Here is a 27,956-nt window from a genome sequence, read left to right as displayed (position 1 = left end):
ACCTAAGTTTCTAATGCTGCTCATGAATCTGCACATGGCTTCTAACAAACAAAGAAGAGATGACGATTGGATTTTATCCAATTCCAATAATTACTTGTACAAGAGGAGAATCACCAGTTTGTCCCAGACACACACCCAAAACTAGCAATCACATGCGTAACTTTTAGATCAAAGTACTGTGAGTCATCAATATAGTGCAAAGGAATAAACTAAGGGGTGCAGCATCGTTTAAATGAAGTGAAATACTCAATAACAAGCTAATGAGTCATTTAGGTTTTAGAGTAGAACGTCCTTAAATAAATCTCCCTTGAAGATATATTTAATTTAGACTTTAAGGGACTAGTTTGAGGAAAACTCCAAAGGAGAAAGTAAGAGAGAACAATAACAAAAAAAAATTAAAATTGCAGCAGAGCCTTCTCTCCATATCCATAAATCAAGTTCTCATATCACACATCAGAACAGAAAATATTTCATGCCAAGCCTTGACTCACTTGCAAAGTAATACACAACATATACGTGGACAGGCATGTATCTCAGTACTGCACAAATACAAATATATCAGGAACAGAACAAGTTGCCAACAATTTTTAAAGATACGCTAATACAAACCATCCCGAAGCTGATCCATGTCATCATCAAAAACTGCTTCCTTGAGGGCAGTCTTGTCATAAGTGTTAATTGTGTCGGAATAAGGATAGGGGTTATACTCTCGAGCTCGTGGCCCTGAAAAGGCGCGGGGTGGCTGTGTGTTAAGTAAGGAGGTTTTGTTATCTAGAGCCATCCTTCCTCCTTCTACAGTATCACTGCCTCCTCGGACATCACTGGTAGGTACTGCAAGGCCACCATCTCGAGACACCTGGAGATCAAATACAGAAAAGGCATAAGACCACTAAAAGGCTACAACTTCCACAGAGTTTGAGTTCACTCATCAACAGGATCACATTCATTAATTTTGTGTAGAATTCTCTATATACACATAATACCGCCTCTTAATTTAGGTAACAAAAGTATCTCATGATCATAGGGCAAAAAGCTATGCTAACATTTCTAAACAGAAATATTTCTAAAGCTGCAAAGGCTAGGAAAAAAATCAAACAAGGAACAGGACCAATCTGCTAATAAGTCAAAGGAAGGAAAGAAAAGTAACATCGTTCTCACAAATGATGCTTAGAACACTAATGTGAAATAGATAACAGCAGAGTCCCAAAGAAAAACATCAGATTACCAAGAATTCTAGCTTCTGAGACTAACAGTCTACACTTGTTTATCCACACAGGAAACAAAAATACTGCTTAATTCACAGATTTTGAATTTCACATGCTTAATTAAAACAAATGGCATCTCACATGTCACAACAACCTCTAGGACCTCAGTGTCTTTCTTGTTGTGAGAGGTTCAAATGTTGAAGTGTTAGAAACAATTGAGAATAAAAGAGTTACAGGAAAAATCCAGCTACCAAGAGCAACTGGATTTTGTACGCTAGTTAACATTCCAAAGCCAGGCTTGAAAACCATAAAAATTTCACATATCTCCAAGTATTAATCAAACCAAACACTTACCATGTCACAGTCTTTCTTCCCATCACGTTTGATTGGCTCATTCAGGTCCTCTTGACTACGAAAACTAAACTTTTCAATTGCTTCTGTGACTCCACGAAGAGAGCTGTAGATTTCATCAGAATTTAGGTTCTCCGTGTCATAATCCAGCATACTAAAGACGAAACGTATATGAAATGTTACACACAAAATTGGGATCAATTTTTGACTTAACAAATATACGTCAAGTTGGAAACAGATGATTTGGTGTATCATTTCTAACAGAGACTTTTAACGAAACATGAATGGAATTCAAAGTAGACTTCAGGTCTGAGTCTCCTAGATTTATCCCAGTCTGAGAGGAGGAGCTCAACTGAATGAAGTGGTACTATATTGCTGCAATTGAGGAGAAATCAGGTCCACTGTTTATAACATTCCAAAGCAGAGAATGTGGTAGATTCTATCAACAAAATATCCTGCCCCCATAAAGGTAATGGTGTTCATACAAAAGAAAAATAATCACTATGAGAACTCAAAGGGTTCTGACAGCTAGTGGATGTGAAATCAACAAAATTTAAGCTCCATAATATGTAAAATATATTCTGTCCATGAACTGAAATGCAGTAGATTTAAACAGAAATGAAAATGTATCTTGACATAAAGCTTTGTCTATCATATTCCAGTTTTCCTTTATAAAGTAGTAAAAACAAAACCACTTGCAAGAAGCCTTGAAAAAAATAAGATGCATTTCAGTAATGAGCCTTAATTTGAGAATTCTCTCACTCAAATCAAATGCTTTGTTGCAGTGAGTCTGTTTTTCAGAAATTCTTCAGGAGTATAAAGCCTAAGAGTTATCCAAAATTAAGTACTATGAGAAAAATGACCAGCAGGCAAGGGCAGATGATAGAGGGGAAAAAAAAAGATAAAAAGATGTAGCGAGGGCAAGAAGGTCCTCAATGCCTCAAGGAAATTAAAAGACAGTATTGGCAAGATTTTGCCGTATCCAGACAGAAGTTCAATCTGCATGACAGTTTTCCAAGACAGATTTAAAGAAGAGACCCCAGTAACTGAGAGGAATTTCTCTGGGGGAGTCTCAGATCTTAGCAAAGCCAGAAGCAAAAAACTCAAAGGAATTTAAGATATTTACATCAAGTTGTTTGTCAATAAATGGTAAGAAGCAGCTCCCTTCAATTATCAATTTCTATTTCTTAACAATTTGTGAAGGATGACAGGATGGCCTTGGAGGAAGATGGCTGAACAAAGAGTAGTGTTGCTTTCCTACAAAAGAACAATCACTTGTGACGTGGTAAGAAAACTAATACAGTAAAAATAGAAAATCTCTTTTGAATCCTGGGTACACAGTCATTATTTTCAGTACAACTAAAAGTAGGATGTTTGCTATCTGGAACTACCAATTCTCTGTCTGAAGTTCCTTGAGAACTTCAGACAAAGGATAAAACTTGTGTCGTCCAAATCTTTTGGGATTAACACACTGAAAATAGCCATAATCCCTGGCTCCAAGCAACGCTATCACCCTGCAGGCACACAAGCACCAGCACAATGCACTCTGGCAAAGAAAACAAAGCATTGCTCCCTGACTTTAAATGGTGTCCATCCAGCCAGGCCTGGCTAAAAAGAAGTCACCACTGAAACAACAACAGACCTAAACCAGGAAACAAAAGCTGTGCATAAACCTATAAAAGAAAGTATATTTAGGATCTTCCAGATAACTGAATGACATCATTGCTTTCCAGACTCCCCAGAGAAGTAAAAGCAGTTTTAAAATTCTTTTTAAGTATCAGTAATAGAAAAGACAAGCTTTGCTCTGTACCACCTTGAAAGTATCAGTCGAGTGTTCAAGCATGATTAATCCATACATTTTACAAGCTTCTTCAAGTGAGCAATGGAAGAGCCATTACTAGACAGTATATATTGATCTTAACAGCGTACTCACACTAAGAGATGAAATGACTTACCAAAGGTCACACAATGAAATCCATGGAGAAAGAAAATTAAGATTAAAAAAAAAATAAATTGACAAACAGTCCCAGATATACTGACATTAAATCTGCCCAAATCTCTGTTTCTTTCTTCAGGAATGAATTTTGACGAATGCTGCTCCCAAAGAACACATCAATGCACATATTCTACAGTGCAAAATGACTGCAGCTATTTATGAACAAAGAACCACTAAAACTGAGGTGTTTTTCAAAACACAAAACCACCTTTGACTAAAATCTGGAGAATCCAGTGATTTCATATGTCAAGAGTAAGCTCGTGTAAGAAATCACATTATGGTTGTGACAAAACTTTACATGTAAACACACATATCTACTGACAGTATGTGTGCTGGAATAATTCACAGACAACGTGATGGAGAAAATAAAATGAAGCTAAACCCACCTTTGAGGGAAAAAAAAACCAGCACAAAAAAAAAGCAACCAATCAAGAAAACTAGAGGAAAGTCACAGGATGAAATAAGAGTAGAGATGAGCAGTGTTCAGGGATGTCACAGCATTATTTTCCGTCTTCCGTCGCACTGAAACAATACAGCCCTCCACAAGCTTATCAAAACAAAATTTGGCTGTTTTGCAGTCTGTCATAAAGATTTTATTTTCATGAACTTTTATTCATTTTCCAATCCAAACTATGTGTGAGTAACTAACAGTTGAGCATCCTCAAGCAGTACACAGTTAGGGTTTCTTGCACTTTCATGCTCTGGGCTGGAATTATTTCAAAGCTCAATGCTGACTAATGAAAGGAGGAAAACATTGTTCTCAACTAGCATAACCCGCATACCCCAGTCCAAATTAACATTAACCTCTTCCACAGATTTCTCAGATGGTCCTAGAACCTGAATATTGATTTCATGTTTTACATCCTCTGCTATTCACAGGGATGCAGAATGTGTGATTCTATTTTCTATCTCAGTTGTCACAGACTCCCAGATTTTCAGGTTTCCAAGAACTATTTGTTTGGTTTTGCTTCAACAGCTTCCAGTTAGGATCTTCTTTCTTTGAGGGAAGATGATATAGCCCTTCTTCAAGTGAGACTCACATGTAAGTCCAAATAAATCACATCCACAGAAAGCCTGGTGATAGGGCTTAAACTTCATAATAATCCAAGTAATCTAACAGACATCTGGCAAATTAAATTTGGTTTTTGATCAAAACAAGTATGCAGTTTTAGTTTTGTACACAGGTTCAGTATCTACAAAAAGATAGAAATGCGAGTGTACAAGAGGAGGAATAGTGACCAAAATTAACTGCCAATCCCTTAAATCTTGTGGGAAGGACACATAATACATTTAATTTCAATACTACACAGTGCCAGGATGTTCCACGATCATCACACAAACAGCTGGTGAATCACATACACACCACCCTCACTGGCCGCCAGATACTACTGCAGATGGGAAATCACTGTCACAACAAGTGCATACAGAAAGTGCTCAACAATTGTGCTCTGCATTCAGGAAACCCAGCAGGGAGAAATTAATTTGGAAGAATTCACTTTGTTTTTCCACTGGCGTGCCACATCTCCCTCACAAAGAGAGCAGTGGCTGATTCATCTCCCCAGTCTGAGAACTAACATCATCCCAATTTCTTTTTCAATCGAAGCTTTTGGAAATCATTTCCTATGCTTGAACAAATTATAAAGTATGAAAGGTAAATAGTACTGTGACATCTCAGAGAAGTTGGTTTAACAGGTAGCTTGTTACCTGGGAGAATAAGAGCGTCTGAAAGTCTTGTGGGAAGGAGCGGTGGGGATGGAGTTAGGCTGAGAAAGGGGAGGGGGGTGCTTCGACAGCCCATCTGCACTCCAACCCCAGAACCGACTGCAGTGATCAGAGAAACGAAAGAGAAAAACAGAGAAAGGAGAGGGAGAAAAAAAAGAAACTATAATCTGAGTGGCATAGTGCTGTCATGCTGCCTTGAAGAGAGAAAAAAAAATTAATAGAAACGAAATTAAACAAGAATACTCCACTGAGCCCCTTAAGTCATTGCTTTGGCCTTTATTTTCACTTTTTTCTACCATAAAGATACAGCTCACACAAAAATAGTCTCTCTTAAATTGCATAAATAGATATAGTCTCTATAAACAACACTTAAAATGCTTTAAGTGAACAATCCCTGACCAAACATCTGTATCCAAATTCTATGCAGGTATTTGCAAGCAACAGAATTTCCTGAAAGATAAGAGAGCTGAAACTGAACTTCATGAAATAAATGAAAATCAGTCCAGAGCACACGAGTCAGGTAAACCAGGGGCTTGTTTGTCTCTGCAGACAACCTGGAAAGACTGAATGAAACCCAGCCTGAAACTCAGTTCATATTTCTCTTGAAACCTTTACAGGGGCCTCTTAGTTACCATCTGGCACTGCACCTTTGGTCAAGGCAACCAAATTTGTCTGAATGTGTTTAGTTTTTACTTTTGCCTTGTTCCCTTTCTGTCACAGGAATTATCAAAATCATCTTCTAAACAATACAAATGTTTGAGCTCGTGGAATATTCAGCATGCCAGTTTGTTTCTACTAAAATTAAGCACACTTGTCTCAGAGAGTCACATCAGTATACACAGGTGAAAGATGCTACAAGATCAGATGTGGCAAACAGGTTGAGAGTTGCTTCAGCACAAACAGCAGCAATGCCAGTTGAAAACTCATCTGAAGTGTGACGTCAAATTCACGCGTTAACCAGCAATCAAAACCATAGCTATTACATTCAACTACTACAGAAACGCACCAGACATTCAGAACGCTGAATAGAAATCTCACAGCTCAAGATCACACCTACCTGCCAATGGGCCACTGAATAATGCAGGCTTGTCTTTATTGTATAAGGTGGGTGGTTTAATTCTTTTTCCATGTCCTGCCTCGCTCAACTTAACATAGATGTCATTAAAGTTTATTTTAACAGTATTTTTTAATTTTCAGTGAAAAAGCAAGCATATGAAGCTTTCAAGGCCAAATAAAGCTATCGGCATTTTTTTTTCCCCAATTATGCACAAGTTTCTGGGCTGCTAATAGAGGCAAACTTATCCATTTGATATAATTCCTTCAAATATTCCTAATGGATTGTCAGTGAAAATTCACAACCTGTATGTGGCATCTGAGCTCACAGAGGACAGTTTTTTATTCAAAATAGCATTCACACACTGGAGGAATTCTTAGCTTAGTATTTTTCCTCTTGCTGTACTACATCACTAAACCTGCAATTTTCTCCATCCAACACAAACACAAGCCATTCATCTGTGCATTGCCCAGGAAACATTCATTATTCTTACTCAGAAATATGTTTTTTTTTCCCTATCATTTCAGTTTTCCCAAGTGTCTTCCTTTCCTTTCTTCTCCAGAAAGATCTCTCTTGCTTTGTAACTTCCCTCCCAAAAAGCTATCTGGACAACAAAAGTAGGTACAATTGCAGAAACAACTCACTGCAGCGGATATATTCTAGTCATTGTGAAAGCAGAACAGGATGGAGCAAATGAAAGCATAAGGAAGGGCTCTGTCCAAAGCCCCATGCTATTCTTCCGAAGACACTAATATACATATATATATACATATATACATATATATATATATATATATATATATATATATATATATATATATATTTCTAGGCAATCCAAACTATCCTTTTTACATGGAAGATTAGATATCCATGCCCCAAAAATACGCATGGCTCTAAATACGACTCTTCCAATCTGTGTATCAAGAGAAAATTCAAAGGAAAATAAAACCTTCAAGCCAATACTGGCACTAAGAACTGGAGGGCAAGCAGGCAACAGTGCACCACACAGACAACCTTGCTACACTTTGGGAATGAAATGGGTCCAGCAGAAGGTATGATCAAAACCTGGTTCAAAGAAGGGCTCTACAGTGAAACAGTGATAACTTCATCCTTTCAGATTGCTACCAGAATGACTTGGGTCTGCTTGTTCAAGTTTGTAGACATAAAAGTCACATTCTACACCGTAAGCTGCATTGCAAACCACAAGTACTTATAATGGAAAGATGACATAGAATCATCTACACCAACATCATATTGGTATACCACAACGTACCCTACTCACAACATGTTAAGTCTGCACATCTTCCAAAGCCTTTTCTTCTTAAAGAACAACCATACAATTTCCAAAAACAGAACTGAGTTCCCCTTTGTTCAGTAAGTCATGACCTCAAAGTGTGCTGCATCAGACACAGTGATGCAATCCAGCAGAATGTCATAAACTACTGCCACTGATTTGTAACACTTGCCACCGCCTCTTCTACAGGTGGTAAAAATCTGCAGCTACTGCTATTGCCCATAGGTTACAAAAAAGGTGGATAACTGATTAGTTTAAATGGCTTTTAAAGCAGCTTGCACCTTCATCCACCACTGAACAGTAATTATTACGTAGTCTTACCTAAATCCAGCAATGAATCAAGACAGATTAATTGAAAAGGTACCTAAACTTTAGGGTCAACAACTTCAAGAATTCCATGGAAAATCAAAGGAATTACTGATTTTAAAAGGACATTCCTGGATCAGAATACCAGTAACAATTTTGGTCTTCACAACTTAATGGCAGAATGTTCTAGAATTAAATGTCCTCTCTAACCATTCCTTCAGAACATACCCCATGTAATAAACTCTCCAGTTGCTTGGAACTCTCCCCAAAAGCTTGGAAAGAGCAACATTAAATTGAGTAGATGATGGAAGCTTTAATCTGCATCTTGATACGTATAACCTGACATCAAGACATAATAAAGACATAAAGCTAAACAGAATAGCAGTGAGTGAAGAGGAAAAACAAGTCGTGTCACAGTGGCAAAGCCCAAAAAGCATGGCAAAAGATCATAAATTTACAAAAAAGATGCCACATGCAAGTGTGACTCGCAAAGTTTCAACGTAACCATCAGGAGATATAACCTGTTTGTAATTCCACTGACAAACATCAATCAGGAGAGCAACAATACTCAAGTTAGTAGAAAAGGAAGCAACATTGTTGGAACCATTCCCCTGAAACTCTATCACTTAATTTCTTAATGGAACCATTGTTGAAAAGCCTCATAATAGGCAACTTGACCTTGACTTGCAAACTTTCAGTCTGGTTTTGGATTACATCAGATTTAGGATTACAAAGATTTATTCAGATACTCAGAATTTCCTCAGGAAACTTTATGTAGTCCCCATACACTGCTGGAATAGTCTAACTACTTCATTAAAAGCAAACAACCTGTGTTTTTCTGACACATGAAGTGCTAAGCATCCCCCACGGATACTGTCTAGCAAGTCATGACAAGGCTGATTAACAGATTTCAGCGTAAATTACTAAACTGGACTGTGAATTGCCATCCTTGCACAGTATGTTTCCTTTTGTTTCTGCTTCAGCCACAGCAAAGTGACTTCTCATAATGAGGCAGGGCATTTAAGCTTTCCCAGCATGAATCATCAAAGCATGACCAGGTAACAATCTAATACTTCCCATATTTCTAAGGTCCCAGAGCACACTGTATACATGCATATCATCTCTGTTCTAAGTTTTTCTTGTACCAAATAAATAAATAAATAAATAAATAAATTTCAGCACACAGGAGTTCATGTACACAGAATAGAAGGTTTTGGAGAGGACTAATATATTCTAGGGTAGCACCTGCAGCTTCAGTAAGATACCTGATTGCAACAGACATACTGCCCAAAGGATCAGGATGCTGTTCTGCCGGTAACCAAGGAGGGAGGAGATTTGTGAGGTGCTCAGCACTGAAATACAGTCACAACCTGTATTTTGCATCCTCACAAAGCATAAAAGAGGAACAGGGGAAGTTCAGCATTTTTCTCTGCAGTGCAAGCACTGCAACAGTCAAATAAATTACTGAACATAACAGCACACCCAAAAAACAGACAACTGAAACCCTTGACTTGAAAGTCTTACATACTTTGTGGTATTTGTAACCTACACAACACCTCATCACTAATGCTGCCATTTAGTATTACCTTTATTAAATCCACAAATGTGATTCTGGAGAAGGCCTGGTTATGAAAGAATTAATATAAGAACAGACATTGAGATTACACAGATCAACATGAGGACTCAAACAATGAAGTCAATCACCAACCATGTACTATCATGTTTGAAGCCTGCTCCTTTGGAACAGTTTACTGTAAACTTCTGATCTCTAGTTTGTTTTTAAAGTGAGTCATATTTTGCATTATGCATGCTCAGTGTTGAAATCCTTTAAGTGGTTTAATTAACCTGCCACATTACCTTGGAGACAGCCCACCATGGGAACAGTTGGTAGGTGAAGTCAAGGGGCTGGTTCTGCTGCTGGAGTGCCGAGAAGGAGTCCTACCAAGAGTATTGCTGGGGGAACCCTGGCATACAAACAGGAAAACAGGGATTAGCAACATGTTGCAACATAAGAACAGGAGGACACAACAGCAGCAACAGCTTCAAACACTGCCTTTGTGCTAGACAAGCTTGGCATAGTTTTCACTCCTGCTCTTGACCCAAAAATCAGCAGCCATGGTTCATGTAGTCAGTAATGTATTCAGAGGATGAAGAAGCACACATGTACCTCTCTACTATTCATAGAACCAGCAGTTTTAACTTTGCAGCATGTATGGCCTGCAAATACTGCCAGGAAAATGGTTTATCAATTCACCAAACTACCCAGTTTCTCAAACACTATTTTTCAGCTCCAGAGAAGGCAGACCATTACTCTGTCAATTTAGCAACTTAATTATGCAGCTATTTTACACATTGTCTAAAGCATTCTGATGGCTTACGATCTTAACAAGCACAATCAATTAACTTATTTTTCCACTGGCCTGCATAATAATTCATACCACAGGAAAAATGAGTAGAAACCATTCCCAAATCTGACTCACTCCACAGAGAGGAAGATAAACGAGGTGGAAGGGACTAGAGAATCCAGTCCTTCTCCTTGGAAGCCTAATGCTGCAATTCGAGTTTACACAAAGGTCTATCATTGCTATGGAAGGGCAAAGATGAGAGGGTTCAAATTCCAGCAAACTTCACAAGATTTCCATGCACAAAAAAAAAAAAGGCAAAAAACCCACACCCCTAAAAACTCGTTATTGCTGAGGGGAAAAGAAATGTTTGGAAGCAAACTACATCTCCATTAACATTCTCTCAAATTATATACGCAAGCACTATATTAAAAATAACTGAATTATTTGTTTTAACAGACTCATTAAAGTAACATCAAACAGAAGCCTCTGCTGATACACTGTTTCAAGACAACAGCTACTGATAGTGCATGCTACTGGACATCTGCAATAGCTTTTCAACAAGCTGCAGTCTGTGAGGTTCTGCTGTTTGCAAGAACATGGGCCTCTCACCACACTGGTGTTACTGGAGTTCTTGAGGTGGTTGTGCAGGAGCTTGGTAGCACCATCCTGGAATGTTTTTGGCAAGGCACCAAGTAGCATGGTAAACTCGGGAGTGTTCAGTTCAAAGAGAGAAATCAGGACTATTTGTGCTGCCTGAAAAGAAGAAAATAACATTAGTTTCTATTTCAAGTACACAATTTGTTGGTAACAATTCTTATGGCAAATTATACAACATCCACTTCAGAAGATTCCCATGTTCACCTTCTAACACATACCTTGCAGTGCGTCACAAGAAATTACTGTTAGAATTACACCTTCTTAGCTTCAAGCTTAAACACACCTTTACATTTATGCCATTTCTCAGATCTGTACAGTGTGCTCAGGTGTACTATCCCACAGCAAGTGAGAAAATCTAACCATTCTCCCATCCAGCACATATTTCCATTGAAAAGTTACTGCAAAAAATTTCAAGAACCAAAAACCAAGAGTTCAGATAACGAAGAATCGGGGACTGCAATTTGTCATTCCCATACTTGCTACCTTCAAGCGAAAAAGAGACTAGTCCCTTTCCCACACAACCTCTCCTCCTCTAAGGATCCAATAAATTCGTTTCATCAGACAATCCCTGCTCCTGCTTTCTCACTTCTTCATGCTTCACTGCTGTGGCTGTTCCAGCAGCTCAAGCTTCTGGCTCAACTGGAACACCTATCAGGATGGTGAGAAGAATCTTTCCCTAATCCTTGTACAGGTTAAACCCAACCAGATTCCCTGAATTCAGTAAGTAAAACAAAACAACTGACCATTTCACTGGAAAATGTTTTATCCTATCTACCTAGAAGACTGGCTGCCAGAGTAAGTTCTCCACTAACTCCATTAGTAAATGTACACTATATTGAGAAGATACGAAGATACAACATAAAAACTCATTCCAAGAACAGTCAAAATAAAGCAACAGTGAAGAACTTCTGATGATTTGCAGCACCATCTTCTCCAGCTGGTGTCAGTGTCATACCAATCTCCAGAATACTTATCTGGATACAAAAGCACTAGCTTAGATTAACAAAGAAATGAAGCTATGTGAGTTTTTATTTTGGAACAGCATACATGCTTAGGAAGAGCAGATACTTCTGTCTTTCTTTTTGGGAATTTTCCAAGACTTCTTAAGAATGAAAAATAATTTTAAAGAGGGCAAAAATATAATTCACTATTATGGTAATAACTGTACATTCATTGTTCTCATCAACTCAAAGGAAAAGGAGGTTTTAGTAAATAATGCATCTATAAAGTTGTGATAATTAATTGTATCTGCAGTTCCCTCTGAAGTGGAATCCATTATCAGATGATGAACCTGGGTACACAGAAACCCTTTCAGGGTGGAGAAGCATCAAAGTACCTCATTGTTTCAGTATGCTAATTACTGTTTGAGCTACACTGATCCTTTTACTCATCTGGTCAATAACGCAGCTTTACTTATAAGAAAACATTTTCCACCTGTAGATTTCAAAGTTTATTAATATCCTTTTCATATAGCCAACAAAGAAATTGAGGCACACAACACCCAATGGGCTTTCTTTCCATGGACTGCAGTGAACAGGTCTTCAGACTCTTCGTTTCGTACAGGTCATGCTGCATTCTACCAAAATCCCATTGACTTGAACAGAAACACAGCATGTCATCATTCACTTCACACTTAATTCTAAGGATGAGAAGTTGGGAGATAATTTTTTCCCCATGGCTTTCTTAGCTCCAGACTCAACTGTCCTTTGGCCTGAGTTTTGGGCAACTCTGTCATGAAGTTTGCAAGGTATCCAACTGGCATCTGTATTTCTGTCAAGTTTTGATCCAACAAGTTTCTGTAATGAAAATATTACTACAAACAAGATCTCAGATCAGCATGTTGAACCAAATGCAAAGTGACAAATCATGCCAAAGTACATTCCCAGTTGTGAATGCCATGCACATCCTGGACTGTTAGGAAATGGACATGCAGATCTTCTGTGTCAGAACAAGCAGATCACATGTTCACAAGGATCAGAAAAACAGGAAAACTGATCAAGAAGGTTCCCAGGTTTAAAGATTGCTCAAAAACTAGAATATCTGGAGATATTCTAGCAGTCGGGTGCTGCCCAAGGTACAGTGAGGCAGGAAAGGATTCAAGATACCTTTGGTTCCACACATCTCTCATCGATGGGTTAAAAAAAGACCATCCTTGGAAAACTCCTGTGTAAAAACAGCAAAAAAGGCACAAAAGTATGTGCACTCCAACACATGTTATTTCTGAAGTTATCTTTCTTGTCATATGCCAGAGGTGTAGCCACATCTCATCTCTGAGCAAAAACTTCACCAAAGCTCCGTCAGGGACTATGTGACACCCTGAGGCTTTACTTTAAAGCAGAGCATTACCTAAAACTTACAGCTGAATACTGATAGCTCAGCTGCTGTACTGCAGGAGTATCTGGAAGAAGTACTGGCTCCCTGAAATCACTTCAGTTTCATTTTAGTTTTCTGTGCTGGCTTTAATGAAAGCAGATCTCTGTCCACACTCCCTCTCTGCACAGACTACAGTTTGTTTTTAGAAATGTTTGCTCGTCTGCCAGTATTTTGTGTACACTGTGCTCTTCAGCAGCTTTGTTATTGCCTGCAAGTAGGTCACTGGGCTTTGAATGGAGGATTGAACAGCCGCTCACAATGCTGGTACTCTTATGTGGCCCAAAAGAAAGCAGACCTACAGTCTACATTATTTGAAAAAAAGCCAAGTATTACTTGCAGCCTGAGTGATGCTCCAGCAAAGCTCTCAAAAGCAGCACTAGAGTTACGTGGGTTAATCTTGGCTGTGTTGCTTTTAAGTAGCCCTCATCCAGTATATACTTAGTCAAAGTTTTGTTTTTTTCCCTAACTAATTCTTTTGAGCTTTAAAATCTGTGGATTTTCAGCCTGTGACAGACTATAGAATGTTTTTATAACCATTGGTTATTTCCAAAAATCTTGGTGCTTGTTTCATTACATTACTAAATAGGTAGAGAAAAACAGTCAATAACAAATTTCTGAACACAGCATCCTCCATGCAGCACGTGTGCCTGATGATACATAATTAGAACAATTTTCCTCTGCCTTTGTATCCCCATCCCATTAATGTGGAATGCTAATCCATCTCCTATCAGTGACAAATAACATAGACTCTATAGATGACCTAATCTTAACCAGGCAGTTCTCTGCTAGCTTGAGCTAGAGAAACTCCAGTCAATTCAGAGCCTGTCTGCTAGTGAAGGGGTCTGGCTCCATGTCAGCTTGCCGAATCATTTGCGAAGGGCTGCTTATGTAACTTTGTTATTTTCCTTAGAACAATGCAGCAGGGGATCAGGTTCCACCAGCTGGCAACAGCTCCCCACATCTCATACTTATGCCAATGCAGAAGTCATGCTGCCTAACCGCCAGCTGCTCAATGGACACAAGTGCTTTAGCAACTTGATGGGGGTGGTTTTTTGATTTGTTTATCAGAATCTAGTAAGCTCCACAAATCAGTTGAAACATTAAAGACTCTCTGAAGTAATTTGGGCTTATTAAGCAAAAAACATCGAGCTAACTGGAGAAATGTTAAGGGAAAATACAGTCAGTGACCTAAACTTAATACCAGTACCTGGTGATTGCTGCTGCAGCTGGCCTGCTAACAACCAAGCAGAATAAGCAGCTACCTGCCTGAACTACCTAAAAACAGTTTTCAAGTTACTCAAAACCTATAGTGGTGATGAGCTCACTACATTGTGACCTCCATAAACGGAGAGAACCCCCAACTCTGTTTCAGAGACACAAAAACAGGGGTTAACAGAAAAGCAGAAAGCCAAAAATTATTTCACACGCAGACACTTTTTTAGGCCCCCAGTCAAGGCCTCTTTACACAGCTAGACAGTGGCAACTGCAAACAAGATTAGTGTGATTAGTGCACACAGCTTTTAGTCTACCTGTTTACATTTTTCTTCCAAGTTTCCTTCACCGGGCCCTGAGGAAGCTGTAGTTGTCCTAGCTGGCAAATCCTCACCTACCCAACTATGCATGGTCTGGGTTTGACAAACAGGAAAGGTGGTATTATTAAGAGAAGGCACAGTTTTCAACTAAACCATCTGAACAGTACACATGCTATCTTTTTGCAGATGAGTTTAATCAGTGGCTTGCCTTACTTGAAAATGCAAAAAGCATTAATATTTGATTCAACCAAAAAAGCATTCCTTTCAGCAAAGGGCAGCACCGAAAAATTAAATTCAGCCACAACTCTCATCCATACATATCATCCCTCAGTGCTGCTGCGAGGCTTTGTTTTGGCAGCTTCCTGATGACCTCCACCAACCACTTGAGGTACAGAGCCCCAGCAAAACACCGGACTGAGATGGCACCAAGGCGACATGGGATCTGGCATCTGCCCACACCCATCCTTGTGGATGCATCTCTCAGGAAGAAGGAAGAGAGGAAGAAACAGCTGAGAACTTGCAAGCTCCTGACTCCAGTTTGGTTGTTGTCTAATAGATCATCATTAGCTACAGATGCCTTTTGGAATACTGGTGTGGAATGATGACCAAAAATCATAAAACCATGACAATGATGAGATTGGCCTGGGGAAGTCCCAAAGCCAACTTCTGACAATTATAATTACACTCTATATGCATTATTCATTTCACCATCCAGTCTAAGGCAAATGCATTAATAACTTAAGGCAGACTGGAACACTCTCTCACATCCCTTGGAATTATACTGCAGATCCAGTACAGATCCACAGAGATGGGGAGGCATCAGTGACACATTAAGCAGCTTGCATTAGCACGACTGGCACAGGACAACGTTTTGATTCTCCGATGAGCAGAGCTGATGCTGAGTTAATTCACATCCACGGAGAGTGTTTACAACCTCTAAACAAGTGTTATTCTGTGTATTTTCCAGCAGACAGTTAAGTGTTAGCTGGCACTAAACAAACAAGCTATCTGCCAAACCAAACCTCCTCCTTGTTCTTTTGTGAGACTATAATCAGATGAATATAGACATCCACATCACTAATACAGTACTGTGACACAATGGCTTCATCAATTTGTACATGACTCAATTTTCCCACGATTTATATTAGAATATGCTCTTTATATCTGCATCCTAAAAAGGAAGAAATTGTTTTTAATCAGATTTACATATAGAATTCATATACAGACTAAGTCCACATTGCTATTGTTTTATAGAGTATTTTATACATGAGAAGTTTTTGCAAATCATGGATGGTTGCATTACATGTGTCAAAGACATCTCAAACAGATGCCAGATAAAACTGCACAGCACTGAATCATCACATTCTGATTACAGATCTATAATAGATAAAGATTTCTTATATTCTCTATTGTCACCTGGTCATAGCAAAGACTTTGACAAAAATGTTCATTACTTCTGCAAAGCCAGGTGCTATCCCAGAAGTCAGGCTTTTGAAGGCTACCCTGATTATCTTTGATCCATACAATGTGGCATTTACAGCAGAAACAAGTGAGAGAAACTGTTAAAGTAAGTCTAGCATGATGCAAAGCTGAACTCTGAGGGGGAGACTCCCAGATACAAGTAAAGGAGGAAGAAAAGTTTCTGAAGTTCTGTTTGCAACAAAAACACGCCCTTTAAGCTGCAAGAAGTTTCAAATCCTGGTTTTCCAAACAGACCTGTCGCTTATAACCACGCAGGTGTGCATATATTTCTATATACGTGGCATCTACACAAACATGTTATGCCCAGACACATAATATAAGCATGAGTATACACATCCTATGAAGCAATTTCTTATCTCCTATTATCAGACAGTAAGTTCTTATTGTTTGAAGCAAACTGAGAAAAGATAACTACTCATACTAAAACTGCTTCCAGCTCAAAGGATGCTAATGAAGCTGTAAAAATCCAAGAGATTCACTTTAAGGAAACCTACCTCTGATACCATGTTTCCAACAAAGCATGTGATGATTTTCTGGCAACTGATGCTTGGAAAAACAATTTGCCTTACACTAAGTACACTAAAAATATTTAGGTTCTCATAGCTTTGTAGCATCAAATTCAAAACAAACGAAATGAGGGCTACTGTTTTGGAAACACAGTTAGGACACCAAGATCTTTCTGTTCTAACAGCATTAAGTCAAGTAAACACTGAAGTCCACCAAGTGGCACTTAGAATACATGACTCTATTTTTCCTAACACCAACTATTAAAATGCCTGAACAAAGCTCCTTTTTGCATTGAGATCTAATTTGACTTCTTTAGGACCATCCTTTGGCAAAAAGGCTGAACTCTGTATATGGGCACAGACCCTCCATAAGCTTAAGGTCTCATTCCCTCTGGTAAATCAGCTACTCGTGGGGGTCAGTGAGACACTACACGCTGTAAGAATATGGCAAGAATTTTGGAGAGCTCTCCAAACAAGAAAGGCAAGGCCCAGCCCACTGGGGAATACTGAAATGATTTGCCATTCAAAAGCGTTCCTGCAAATGCCCTTTGTGTCACTATTACTGTAAGAGGCCACAGCCAGCTGTATTTACTGCCCAACATTAAGGGCAAATGATGCCATTTGAGCTCAATGGGAGGCTCTGGGCATGCTTTCACACAAACTTCTGTCTCAGAACTGCTTGACACCACTAAAAGATTACAGCTCCAGCAGAGGTTTTCGAAGCTTCATGACATCAAGCTGCAAAGGAGTCCAATTTCACTCCCTTAGCAGTGTTTGCCAATCTATTGCTGGTCCTGGTACAGACACCACAGCAGCATCTAAATTATCTATGCTATCTAAAACTTTCTTCATGTTTTAGACATCATTTCCTTTTTAAAGCAATAATACCAATATTTCTTGAGAAATGATATTGAGGACTACTAGTTAAAGAAATAAATTTTATCTTCATTGGCTGTTTGAGCATACGAATAATTTGTTGACCTGCAGCTTCTTCTCTAAAGTCTTCTGCATCTTCTGGTATAACTCAGAAACAATCCCTCAATTACTCAGCTAGAGTCCAATTAGAGGCCTCAATCTAATTTCCATTCTTAAACTGATGGGCTCTTCTCCAAGAACAAAGTATTTTCCCACACAAAGTCCAGTAACGTTACTCCAACTCAGAATTTCACCTACGTAAAGAATGTACAATAACTTTACCAGCAACATGAGTGGTGGTTCCTGACAATGTCCTCAGACCATCCATCACTATCAACATCACCATTTTGAGTTGTTTTACTCTATGCCATACCCAGTGGTGTATCCTTGCTTGGGGAAAAAGCAGGATTCAGCTGAATGTGCAGAGAAGAGCAACACTTGACCTGCATCTCAGTTTCCCATGCAATGCAGCATGAGCTGCTTCTACCTTTTGTTCAGCACAAAGGACAAATGTATTTCACCTTTCTTCTACTACTGTTTGCAGGAAGTAAATCTTAACTTTAATGCAAGGTAAACATCCAGAAGTATTAACAATCTTTAAAACAAAACAAATATTTACCCGTAGCACATTGCAGATCACCTCATTTTAAACATAATGCCTGACAGTAATTTTGACCATATATTCATTGCTACTGTCAACAGCTTAAATGGTTTCTACCCTGAGAGTGGATCGTGACTTTTGGTCAATATCAACGCTGCTTTCCACAAAGTACATCATAGTTTTTTTGTGTGATAACAGAGGTTATTGTTCCATACAAGAACAAGCTGACTTCTGCACAACAGCATTTCCTCTAACTTTGTTTCTTTACAATTTCACTTGCTATAAAACATGATCTGGAGTTCAAGTCAGACAGGTTAAGTTGGCTCATTAAGTGTGCTTAAGTAGTCATCATAAGAATATGCAAGGTTTTATTAATAGAATATGTACTGTTCAGTTAAAAAAGGTCTTCGGACCAGATGCCACTTTTTGTTCTAATTTTCTCTGGTGCCTTAACACTATGGGGTTGGGACCTCCATGATCATTACACACACAACTGCTCCTGAGCATTTGGAAGAGTTGTGTCAATTTCAAGGGTTATCTCAAAGCTAGATTTGACTGAAAAAGTGCCTTCTTTTACATTTGTTACACACTCCTTGCAGCACCTAATCATTTGGAGTCTCAATTGTCCCTCCTACTCCATAAACTCAACTGCTCCCTCCAAGGTTATATTTTGACAAGAGTTTCAATTGCACAGCCTGCTCTGCATTGAGAACTTCAAACCTTTAAAGTTTTCTGTAGCGATACCTTCCACAAGGAAAAAAATGTTATGATCCATTCCTAAATATATCCTTTTTGATATAAAAAGTGGTACTTCTTGCTCCAGGTATAGTCTTCAAAAGTGGAGGACTTTTTTTTTTTAATGTTCTTGAGAACGTTTCACCTGTCTAGGCTGGTCCTTGATAATCCAGATTGTTTCTGCATAATGAATTTATTAGTGTGTTAACTATAGTCATGACAGAGATTATGGCCAATGATCGCTTATAAATCCTTTGCCGCATTGTTTCTTCTAAAGCCTGTAGTTTGCACTATGCTCTTAATAAAATCATAGTACAGCAACTGTATGATGTAATAAAGCTCACCTGTGCATTCCTTTCTAGTACCCTAAGTTAGCTTAACTGCACTATAATTAAAAAGCTAGAGGCAAAGACAAATCTAAGTCACATGCAGATTTAATAAAGAGAATTTAGATTTGGTCGCCTCTTATCACTTCCAAGGCACTTGCCCAGGTCCCACTCAGGTGGAGCTTGCTGCCGGTCTTTGAGGCAGACAGGACAGTCACTGCACTGTGAATACACATGCCCCACATCCCACAGATTCCCAACAGACATCCAAAATTTCAGCTGCTACAGAGACGCTCTTCACTCAATTTTTCATGCAGCACTGATGACCCCTAATGGTGGAATATTTCTTCCACTGAGCAATATGCAGAAGTTTACTTTCCAAAGTATCACTCTAGTTAGTTTACAGCTCCCTCTTGCCTGCAACTACCAGAGTAAACTGCTTGGGGCTTACTTGAACTGTAACAAAAGCAGTCTTTTCCCTTTTAATTCTGACTTCATATGCAAAAGTATCATAATAGAAATACACATTCCAGATTTAATTCTAGGACTTAATGTCACTTTATTTTCTGAACTGGATTATCTTGAAACAAATTTCAGTCATGCTAGTGCAAGTAAACCCTGCAAAAAGTCTTCTAAAAGCAGATGAGACATACAGTCAAGTGTACCAGAAAGCAAACAGCTTGCACTCAAAAACCTTTTCTGAATTCTTGGGTGAGCTATGAGATAATATTGCAGCTTCAGCATCTTTGATACTCAGTCATCATTTCATTAGAATTGAATAATCAACAAAAATAATTTTATTTCCAAAGTTATAAAATATAAAATAGTTATAAAATAGTACTATTCTAGCATTAAATCAATACTAAGTGCACGTAGAGCATAAAAACTTCATACAGTTTTTATATTCTGATACCATTAAAGTTGTTTGGGATTTTTTTTTAATTAAACTCAAAAACATTTCAAAGCCTACAACTCCTACTGGGATTGTCAGGGGAGATTTCAGCTGGACGTTAAGAAATACTACTTTTCTGAAAGAGTGGTCAGGCACTGGAATGGGCTGCCCAGGGAGGTGGTGGACTCACCGACCCTGGAAGTGTTCAAGGAATGTTTGGATTTCGTGTTGAGAGACATGGTTTAGTGAGAACTATCGGTAATAAGTGGATGGTTGCACTAGATGATCTTGTAGGTCTTTACCAATCTTGGTGATTTTATAATTCTATTCCTACATCTGGGCTGGGAATTGGAGGTCATTTTTAACTGTGTTACAGACGCCAGGTACACAAAACAAAGTTTCACTTTTCTCTTGAGAGAGATGAGTATCACTATCTGCTCCATTTTAGCTTACTTGGCACTTGCATCTATAGCAAGAAAAGGAAGAAGTTAACTGCATTATCTAGGTCTGACCTAAATGTGCCATTATTTTTCCAGGTTGAGAAAAACATGCATTTTTTAAAAGAAAAAAGCCAAGAGCCCTTGGCAGCTTACTGATTTGCTTACTTTCTTTTAACAGTATTGCAAGACAAAAATTGTGCAGATTTCATTTGAGTCTGCAAAGCAAGAAAATAAACAAGAACCTACAGATATTTTCAGACTGCTCAATAAAATGCCTATTTTCAAACTCTCTGCACAGTAATAGTAGCTAAAGTTACACAGCTAAGTCTCCTGAATTGGCAGTTCAGTTTGGAAGTTAAGGTACGTAAAAATCTAACTGATGAATTTTTAATTACCTCTGGGATCAGTTAACTTGTGGGGGGTTCTTTGTTGTTGTTTTTATTTGCTTTTCCTTTTTTGGAAGAATAAGGACTGCAAATACTTCATTATTTGGATTACCTTTCTCACATCTGAGCTCTTTGGTTCTGTTGTCCAAGTTATAATTCTAGACACAGCAAGTCTTGTCTCACTAGAGTTCACAAAGTCCGTCGGATCCATCTGTCTTGCCAAGGACTCAATATATTTCAGGATAGCTACTTTCACCTGAGAAGCGAAAAGGCATCCGTTAAAATCCCACAAGCTAGCAAAAATAGAATTATCCTATCATAAACAGATATTGCTACAGATTGACAAGACTTGTGCCACACTGGGGAAAAAAAAAAAACCCTTCCCTGCTGCATCTCTATGTCAGTTATCAAAACCAAACAACTTCCTACACAAGAAAAATTTGGTCTGGAATGGTCCACCAGAATAGGCTCAAAATATGCACATGCCTGCTTGTGCGTTAGTGTGAGCACATGAGGACTCCACCACACTGTTTCCAACAGTATGGAACATTTTAAAGTGCTGCAGTTTCATCTGATTTCCAGAGTTTATGGTGTTCCCATAGCCTTGAAACAGCAGCCTCCTGAAAAACAATCTGCACAGCAGTACCCTCTTAAAAGGATTTATTAACAGAAAGCTCTGCATCTTCTCCAAATTCTACATGGACTCTATGAGTTCTGTGCAACAAGCATTTTCACCCCTGTCACTGTCCAGAGGGACCTTGGTCCCTGCTGTCCTGCACAGGCAGGTTTCTTCCCATCAAGATCAGGATGAGGAAGAATTTTCAATGTTTAAACTTTAATATTTTTTAGTGTGCCTAAAGCCCAACACTGATTTGTGACAAGTCAGAAAGCCTTATTTTTCAAAAATTTAGATTTATTAATATAGAGAAATAGAGAGTGGGATTTTCAGAAGTGTACTGATAGCCAACCTCTGCTGAGGTAAAAACAAAAAACAAACAAACAAAAAAAAAAACACAAAACAACTCTTCTAAACCTCACCATGGCTGTCTCTATAGCTTTGGATATTTAAAAAAAATACAGACAACCTCAGTATCAACAAAAGTCATCTGAGTCAGGTTTCTGGAAACTATCTTTCTTCTTTTACAAGATATGCAAATTACTGCAAAAATTTAATCAAAGCTGCTGATATCATTCTTAATAGCATCAGGTGCTGGCAATTAGTCATCTTGTCACAAATCGTGTTTTCATTATACCTCAGAAGGTAAACTAAGATGACCATGCTTACGCTTGATTGAAAAGGTTTGATACTGACCTTGAGGTTTGGTGTTTGCGTCTGATCCACAATAAACCTCATCAAAATGTTAAATTGTTGATCAAATGGAAAAGAATCCCTGTCCAAAGAAAACCAAGCCAAAAATGTGATGCAACACACACTCCCAAGACTGAATTAACTACATACATAAGAAGGTACATAGCCAAGTTCAGCACCTACAGCACTTTTGTTCTAAAGTTTATCATCAACCATTCAGAAAATTCCAAGTTTAAGAATCAGTTGAGTATTGTTTCACTACAGGCTAAAGACTGCTAAATCAATATCCACTATACACTGTTACTCTGCCTTCTGTACACTTCACCAGTTTTTGGCATACCTGGCCATCTTCATTTCAGGCTGTGTTTTTTTTTCTTTTTCTTTTTGCCTCATCTCTAATAGGAAACTGGTTTCTCTTTCCCACAGAGTCCATATCTGGCTTTCATTTCTCTTCTCTATCCTATTTTCTCCTATCATAGAATCACTAAGGTTGGAAAAGACCTAAAAGATCACCCAGTCCAACCGTTCACCTATTCCCAACAGCTCCTACTAAACCATGTCCCTCAACACAACATCCAGTCTTTCCTTGAACACCCCCAGGGTCGGTGACTCCACCACCTCCCTGGGCAGTCCATTCCAGTGCCTGACCACCCTTTCTGAAAAGTAATACTTCCTCATGTCCAGCCTGAATCTCCCCTGCCGTAGCTTGAAACCATTCCCCCTGGTCCTATCACTAATGACATGAGAGAAGAGGTCGACCCCCAGCTCACTACAACCTCCCTTCAGGAAGTTATAGAGAGCAATGAGGTCTCCCCTGAGCCTCCTCTTCTCCAGGCTGAACATTCCCAGCTCCTTCAGCCTCTCCTCATAAGCCCTGTGTTCCAGACCCCTCACCAGCTTTGTTGCCCTCCTTTGAACACGTTCCAGGGCCTCAATGTCTTTCTTGCAGTGAGGGGCCCAAAACTGGACACAGTACTCGAGGTGCGGCCTCACGAGTGCTGAATACAGGGGAACAATCACCTCTCTGCTCCTGCTTGCAACACTGTTTCTGATGCAAGCCAGGATGCCATTGGCCTTCTTGGCCACCTGGGCACACTGTCGGCTCATGTTCAGCCGAGCATCAATCAATACCCCCAGGTCCATTTCCTCTACGCAGTCCTGGCTAACTACTACTACTACTACTACGTTTGTTTGCTTTTAAGTTACTCTTTTCCATGGCAAGCTGAACTTCATTGTAACTATGTCCTGTGTTGGAGGTCCTTAGATGAGGACAGGGAGTACAGAATTGGTGTGCAAAGAGCAGTTGCATTCAAGGTGTTATCTCTGACATTATCTGTCAAACACATTTAAGATGTTATGAATTTTGTGTTAAAGAATCATTTGTTTAATGAACATGTAAAGTAATTGTTTTCAATAAAAATGAAAACTGATGTCCAAACACATGCAAACTAACATAACTGATCAGTTATACACTTGAAACATTATGCTTTAGGTACTGTGACATAGTTTTGTTCTCATTTATGCTGGTGTTCCTCAGGATTGAGGCCTTAAAATACATGGTGCCACTGGGTTTCTAAAACATCCACCATGTGCCTTCCCATCATCCTGTAAAAACCTGCACAGTGTTGCCATTTAAGTACTTTACCTGGTGACATCCAGAGCTTTCTGAACTTTCGCCTGCACAGACCCCAGCAAATCTGCTCCCATTTTCTTCAGCAACTGTGTCAGGAGAACAAAAAGCCAATCCTGCAAGTCATCTTTGTGAATGATGATGAAATCAACCAGGGTTTCCAGAAACATGCTGAAGACCTATAAGCAAAACAAGCATCACAAGGAGGAAGGCTGTGCTTCAAATAAAAATTAATCAAAGTGGAAAGTTTTAAAAACCTGGGTTTCAGAATTATTGTTACAGACAGTTTCATGAATGGATGATTTTAGTGACCTCACTGCTTTGAAAATAAAAATCAGACAGACATATATAATGTGCAGTATTAAAATACCACATGAAACAAATGAAGGAAGAGGAACAGAATACACTTACTCTCTGTTGTGAATTCCATAGCAAAGCAGGCCATGCAACAAAACAAACAACTTGTTAGCACACAGTGATCAAACATGATTGTTCAAATGCAGTTTGTCAACATTAAAGATACATTCATTCCAAGTTTACATTTTCTCAATACAAAATACCTTCTCACTAGAGTTATTTAAAACATTATATACCTTGCATCAGATTCAGCTCATGACAAGTTTTTCCCTCACTTCCCCCAGCTTATTCTAATCTCTGAGACTCAGGTCCTATCTGCTGGCCCAAGCAGTGTTTAGTAACAGCAGGGGCGGTGGGTAGAAAAATCCCTGATTTTGCAATAAAGGACTAATGTCTGACTTAAGTTATACTGTAGCAATTTTGTGATTGTAATTTGTATTTCAAAATGATCAGTTTTTGGCAATAATTCTATAAAAGCAGTGAAAAAGAGAGAATCACTGTCATGGAGAACATACTTTGGTTAAACACGTAATAAGCCATCACCTTATTTATACATTGGAAATATTTGCAAGCAGATAACTGTATCTATGCCTTTCCTACAAGGGACTGAATTTTTGAGAGTCAAAAGGTTAACACCTTACGGGTAGGAACTGTCACACCACATGTGACCTGTTGGCCAGCTGGTCCAGACTACAATTACTTGAGGAGTTGACAGCCAGAAGGCATTCAGTTGCTTGGGAAGCACAAGGTAACCAGCTCCTAGCATCAGCAGACAGGCTGGCATCCATACTTTCACAGTAAAACAGATTTGAGGTTTATAAATGCCAGCTTTCCCCAGCAGATGGCAGGGGTAGAAATACAAAACATTCACCTCTGAAGAACATACAAATGTAGATACATGGTAATTCAAGAGAATGACACAGTCTTTGTGATCTTACCTTGCTGTGAGGGTCAGCAAACATGCGAGTAAATATTTCACACAGCCTTTTTAATTCCACTCGGCTAGAATGCATAATAAAAAACAATATTAATGCTACATCTCCTGTTGACAAAAACAAAACAAAACTAAAACAGTGCCACCTGAAAGAGATCAGCTTTCTTTTAAACATTCTTAAGTCACACGTCTGAAAACTCCTACATATCTCTAGGCAAAGCCTTGAGCGGCATTCCAGTTCACGGTGCCAAAGCTCTTAATTTCCAGTACATTGAAAGACACAAGTTCTAGCTTTGCTTTAAAGTGTCAAAGAGTGTAAAAGTTTTGTTTGTTTATCATGCTAATGAAAACAGAGCGATTAACACTTCCTGCATACTATGGATGCAATTAGATATTTTTCCACAATTACTATGAAACCAGAGCAACTACTAAAATGCCTATCAATTGCTAGGGCAACAGCCATTTAGATCACGATTACAGGTACCCCCTTTTCCATAAAGATGTAAATTCTACATTGCAGTCATATATACAGCCAGAATTTGCCAGTAGTCTATAACTGCTTTATGCTAGCTTGCAAAGATATGTGAGATTTTTTTTCAATAGATCTGTTTAAAACAGTACAAAGACAACAGTCTGCCTATGAGTTGGATATAGAGAAAAAAGTACTTGTAACGATGCCAAAGAAAGCTGGCAGCTTCATTCAGGATGAGACTGCAATGTCTCAAAACATTGTCTTGACTTAATGCAGATTGTTGTTTTCTGAATAATGCTCTATTTGTTACTCTAATTAAATTTATTTGTGTGCAAGGGTTATGTGGAAACCGCACAGTAGCCAATCTGTTTTTCCAGAACCTTGCTGTGCCAAGGTGACAGTGCAAGAAACAAACTGACAAGCAGTGGAAGGCCATTTCCTTATCAGATTTGTTGGTCCCGTGTCATTCAGACAGCCTTACTGGGGAGCCCAGCCACATGAAGTTGTAGGAAACAATGAGGAATATTAAGTTCCGTATGACTTTGCATGCACATCTTTCTGGACATGTAATTCACCACTAATGTAAGATTAGACGTCTTTCTATTCAGAATACTAAAGAAAACGTATTAACATTATTGCTTTATATTAAACTTGTTATGCCTGAACAGAAGATACCAGATTTCACTAGAAGACAGGCTTTCCTCTTATACTAATGGCTTTATGTTTTTCATGATACTGTGAGAGCAGGATGAAGAAAACTGATCACTAGTACTGGCACCAGAACATCCCTGAACTAAGGTGTGAGCAGACCAAAAGCAAGCTGAAAAGAAATATAATCTAAAGAACTAAAACCAGTGTCAATTGAAAAAAAAAAATACAACCTCTGCAAGGGTGTATTTTCTGGGTAAGGTTTATAAACTATTCAGAACCAGAGCCAAGGAAACTTGCTAGCTCAAGAGACTACTGACATCAGTAATGTTCATATATTGCAACCAGAAGGAATGAAAACAGCAGCACCTCTACTAAAAGTTACTATGGGGGCAAATAGTCTGTCACCCCAATCTTCTCAGCACTTCCTGACTTAAAACATTCACCCACAGCGTTCCAAGCTATGATGATAATCCTTGCACACCTGTGGGAAAATCAAGATCTCACCCCAACTTTTCATACAAGTATGTTAGGTGTCAGAGTTTTCTCAGAAAATGTGCTAAAATAGAGAAAGAAAAAATGGCATCATTCACATGGGAAGAATCTTTTAAAATACTTGTAAATGGACTACATAAAAAGCCACTGCTGACCTAGGGACTCCACCATACTAAAAACCTGTGGCACTTCCCACCTCAGGATTGCAACGTATCATGTGAAGTGCTGAGTATTTTTATGATGGCAGGAGGATGACCTTCGCAGGCTAGCCGTCAGTACATATTTATCCAGACTGTTAATGAGGACTGACAAACACTTTCAGTCAGTATAAAGACCTTTTAAAAGCAAAACAGCTACACAAATACAAGCAGGTAGGAACTAAACCTATACAACAACTGACTTATATATCTAGCCGTAATTCAACTTCATAATATTCATAACATGAAAATAAAAATGTCATGGCTATTAGTAAATGCTACCTTCAAAGGAGTCAGAAGGAACAACTTATTTCCAAATACATCACCATAAACCAATAATAAAAAGCCTGCGGCACAGGAGTCAGTAAATGTGATCTACTCTATAGTTAATGTGACACGTGGCCATGTGAAGCCTCCCCATGACTGTTGTGTAATTCTAAGATCTGGTTTTATGTGTGACATGTCAAGGGTGTTGGAAGAGTTTATTTGGCTTTCAACAAAGGGAAAACATCTCTCTCCTAGCACACAATCTCAGAGTTGGCACATCTACTTCATTGCCTTACTAAACTTCCCTCTATCCTACAAATTACACCATTTATAGGACACTCAGGCTTTTGATATTTTTGAAGACTTACAAATAATTATACTTGATGCGCTAGAAAGAGTCATGAGTAATTATGCCTAACACAGCCTTCACTACGAGTCAAAGTATACCCAACACAGGGCACATCATTTGATCTCATCTTTTTGAAACACACACACCCTGAGTTTTTATAGTAAACGCAGTCAGTATTTG

At 38.7% G+C, this 27,956-nt stretch overlaps 1 protein-coding gene across 17 annotated transcripts in view; it reads right to left on the bottom strand.

The window, feature by feature from the left end:
• The window catches only part of CLASP1 (cytoplasmic linker associated protein 1), a 155,319-nt gene that overhangs the window by 19,630 nt on the left and 107,733 nt on the right, over positions 1-27,956 (bottom strand). For 6 of the 17 annotated variants that reach the window (XM_042877984.1, XM_042877988.1, XM_042877985.1 and 3 more), the window contains 10 exons: positions 25,353-25,416; positions 24,469-24,471; positions 24,073-24,236; positions 22,431-22,509; positions 21,231-21,374; positions 14,833-14,928; positions 10,883-11,026; positions 9,786-9,892; positions 1,560-1,710; positions 610-856 (listed from right to left, as the gene is read on the bottom strand). In XM_042877984.1, coding sequence (XP_042733918.1) covers positions 610-856; positions 1,560-1,710; positions 9,786-9,892; positions 10,883-11,026; positions 14,833-14,928; positions 21,231-21,374; positions 22,431-22,509; positions 24,073-24,236; positions 24,469-24,471; positions 25,353-25,416 — 1,199 coding nt within the window. The remainder of the gene's footprint in view (positions 1-609; positions 857-1,559; positions 1,711-9,785; positions 9,893-10,882; positions 11,027-14,832; positions 14,929-21,230; positions 21,375-22,430; positions 22,510-24,072; positions 24,237-24,468; positions 24,472-25,352; positions 25,417-27,956) is intronic. The other 11 variants (XM_042878002.1, XM_042877993.1, XM_042877997.1 and 8 more) reach the window with 3 other exon arrangements.

The sequence above is a fragment of the Lagopus leucura genome, unplaced genomic scaffold, assembly GCF_019238085.1.
Source record: "Lagopus leucura isolate 7727_CA_CO unplaced genomic scaffold, USGS_WTPT01 Super-Scaffold_100019, whole genome shotgun sequence".
In the NCBI taxonomy this organism is placed as follows: Eukaryota; Metazoa; Chordata; class Aves; order Galliformes; family Phasianidae; genus Lagopus; species Lagopus leucura.
Note: the sequence above shows the minus strand (reverse complement) of the source record. Positions and strands in the feature narration are given on the sequence as shown.